This window comes from Penaeus japonicus, unplaced genomic scaffold, assembly GCF_977035675.1.
Source record: "Penaeus japonicus unplaced genomic scaffold, GWHDUDI00000001_assembly GWHDUDI00000038, whole genome shotgun sequence".
Lineage (NCBI taxonomy): Eukaryota > Metazoa > Arthropoda > Malacostraca > Decapoda > Penaeidae > Penaeus > Penaeus japonicus.
In genome coordinates, this window is record NW_028234440.1 from 9,346,542 (window position 1) to 9,349,041 (window position 2,500).

General features: G+C 41.4%; 1 protein-coding gene across 1 annotated transcript in view; it reads left to right on the plus strand.

Moving 5' to 3' along the window:
* LOC122243176 (rhodopsin) overlaps positions 1 to 2,500 on the plus strand; it is a gene marked incomplete in the record, with an annotated part of 84,213 nt that overhangs the window by 79,716 nt on the left and 1,997 nt on the right. The window contains 3 exon segments of the mRNA XM_086533180.1: positions 1,329 to 1,510; positions 1,713 to 1,783; positions 1,892 to 2,500. The exon segment at positions 1,892 to 2,500 is cut by the window's right edge and continues 1,997 nt beyond it. Coding sequence (XP_086389306.1) covers positions 1,329 to 1,510; positions 1,713 to 1,783; positions 1,892 to 2,500 — 862 coding nt within the window.

Sequence of the window (2,500 nt, forward strand, 5' to 3'; positions counted from 1 at the left end):
GTATATTGCAGAACCAGTGCAAAAGGGCATACGCACACACAAACACACATAAGAATCTCTAATCATGATAGACATATTTGACAATTTATGTATTATGTATCAAGTATCGTGAGCAAATGTGACAACTCTCGTTCGCCTTTGCGCTAAAACCACGATTACGCCTGAGTCATGATTTTGTGTGTGACGTCATTTCCGAAAGGTTTGTTATACTATTTTTCGGATTTAAGTAACAAGGTCTATTTTGACAACAGGAACAACAGATATGATGATAATGATGTTAGTGTTAAGGGTAATGATAATAATTATTGTTATTATGATAGTAATGATAATAATAACGATAATAATAATGATGATAAAGTGATAGTTATAGAAATTATAAAAATAATAATGATAATAAAAATTATCATGGTGAAGATGATGATGATGATGATGTTGATAATAATAATAATAATGATAATAATAATAATAATAATGATAATATTAATGACAATATTCACAATAATAACATTAATAGTATTAATGACATTCATTATTCTAATAACAACGATGATACTAATAATCATGAATTAAAATTGTAGGAATACCGATGGTAATGATAAAGATAATGATAATATAAACAAAAAGGACAAATATATGATACCAAACATACCCTTCCAGAATGTTAAAATTTTCCATTTTCCTGCTTTCAATGATCTAGATAACTAAGTAAAATTAATAATGAAAAAAATCTGACGTCATTAATATAAGGATAATACAAAGAAAGCCATCCCGGTATATGTAAGACTCAAGCCACGAGGCAGATAAAACTAGTACACGCGATCGCAGAATCTTCTTAGTAATTAGAATTCTATGAAAACTCTCAGATAAATGCGATCCGTACAACAACATATAGATATCTATTCCTTTATATGAGGAGAATGGTCTTAGGTCACTGGATACAGGTGACGTGAGCTAGCGACGAAGATAGGTCAAGGTCTAAAGGCTGAGCTGACCTAGATTGGGTGGAGGACTTCCGGAGCTTGACCTCTTCCGCCAATGCCTGCGGTGAATGCTGTTTTATACGCCCATCTGGGGATGCTGGTATCGATTTCTGTAGGTGCTATACGTATACAATATATACAATAATCACGCGCACACACACACACACACGCGCGCACACACACACACACACACACACAACACACAACACACACACACACACACACACACACACACACACACACACACGCACGGGCGAGCACACACACACATACACACAAGAAAGGAAGGAAAAAGACCCTTTAATTAATAAATCGCCCTTCTATATCATCTCCTTTACTCTCCTGCAGGTTTCGTGGTTAGTATGCCTAGGATTTATCATGGCGTGGATTCCCTATGCCGTCGTCTCAGTCTACTTCGGGTTGGGAGGCTACCCTGCGCCCCCCTACGTGGCCATCGTCCCTGTCCTGCTGGCCAAGTCTTCCTGTGCTTATAACCCCATTATTTACATATTTGTGACGCCCAGATACAGGTGAGTTCATGAAGTCCACATTTTGTTGTAAACATACACAACCGCGTTCACAGTCTCGGTCCAAACTCTTGGCATATGTGTTTCGAATCCTGTTTTGATGTTTCAGACAAGCGACTCTTCGAAGTATAACGATGAATGATGCTATTGGCAGAAAAAAAAATATATATATATATTATCATATTGTTTTTTATTTTACCGACAGATCTGAGATGATGGACGTACTGCGCCAAACGCTTAGCATCTTGTGTTGTACGGATCCCCAACCATCAGAAGGTAGATGTGTTTCTGAAATAGCATTCATATGTATGTATATAAATTCAAATTCGAAGATGTGTTTGTTTCTTATCTCTGCTTAAACCCCCAACTCTCTCTCTCTCCTAGGCAAGGCATCTGATGTGAAACTCAAGATAATGGGGGTGGAAGTCGAAGAATCGTCAGACTTTCAGCAGAGGCACATCCCCATGGTTTCCCAAGTCGTAGCAACCCATACTTCTTCAGTAGAGGATAACTCTGAGACTCCTAATGCCTGCTCTGAGGCTCTACTTCCTGATGGACAACAGTCCTCAGGTACGTCCACTCAACAGGACCCAGCACAGGATCTTCCCAACGCGCGTCCCTCCAGCATAAGCCAGAAGAAAGAGGAAAGCCCCGAGGACATTCCCCAAGAAAAAGCCACTGACGACAGGAAGGACACGAGTTCCTCTTCAGATTCCCACGCCGCGAGAGAGAGCGCCGTCAGTCATGCCGAGTCCTTGGTGTCGACGACGGCCCCAAGACTGCCCGAAAGCGAAGGGCAGGCCTCGACTCACTCCGTCTTCGTAACGGCCATGTCCGGACCGCGAGTGAGCTCCGTAGAAGTGACAAATGCCACAACGACATCCAACCCGGTCCTACCACACCCTCCAGAAGCCGAGTCCGTAGCCACCGCGACCTCGCTCTCCTCCCTTGCAACGCCCACCATTGAATCTCAAGCTACTCGGGTGTCTGATA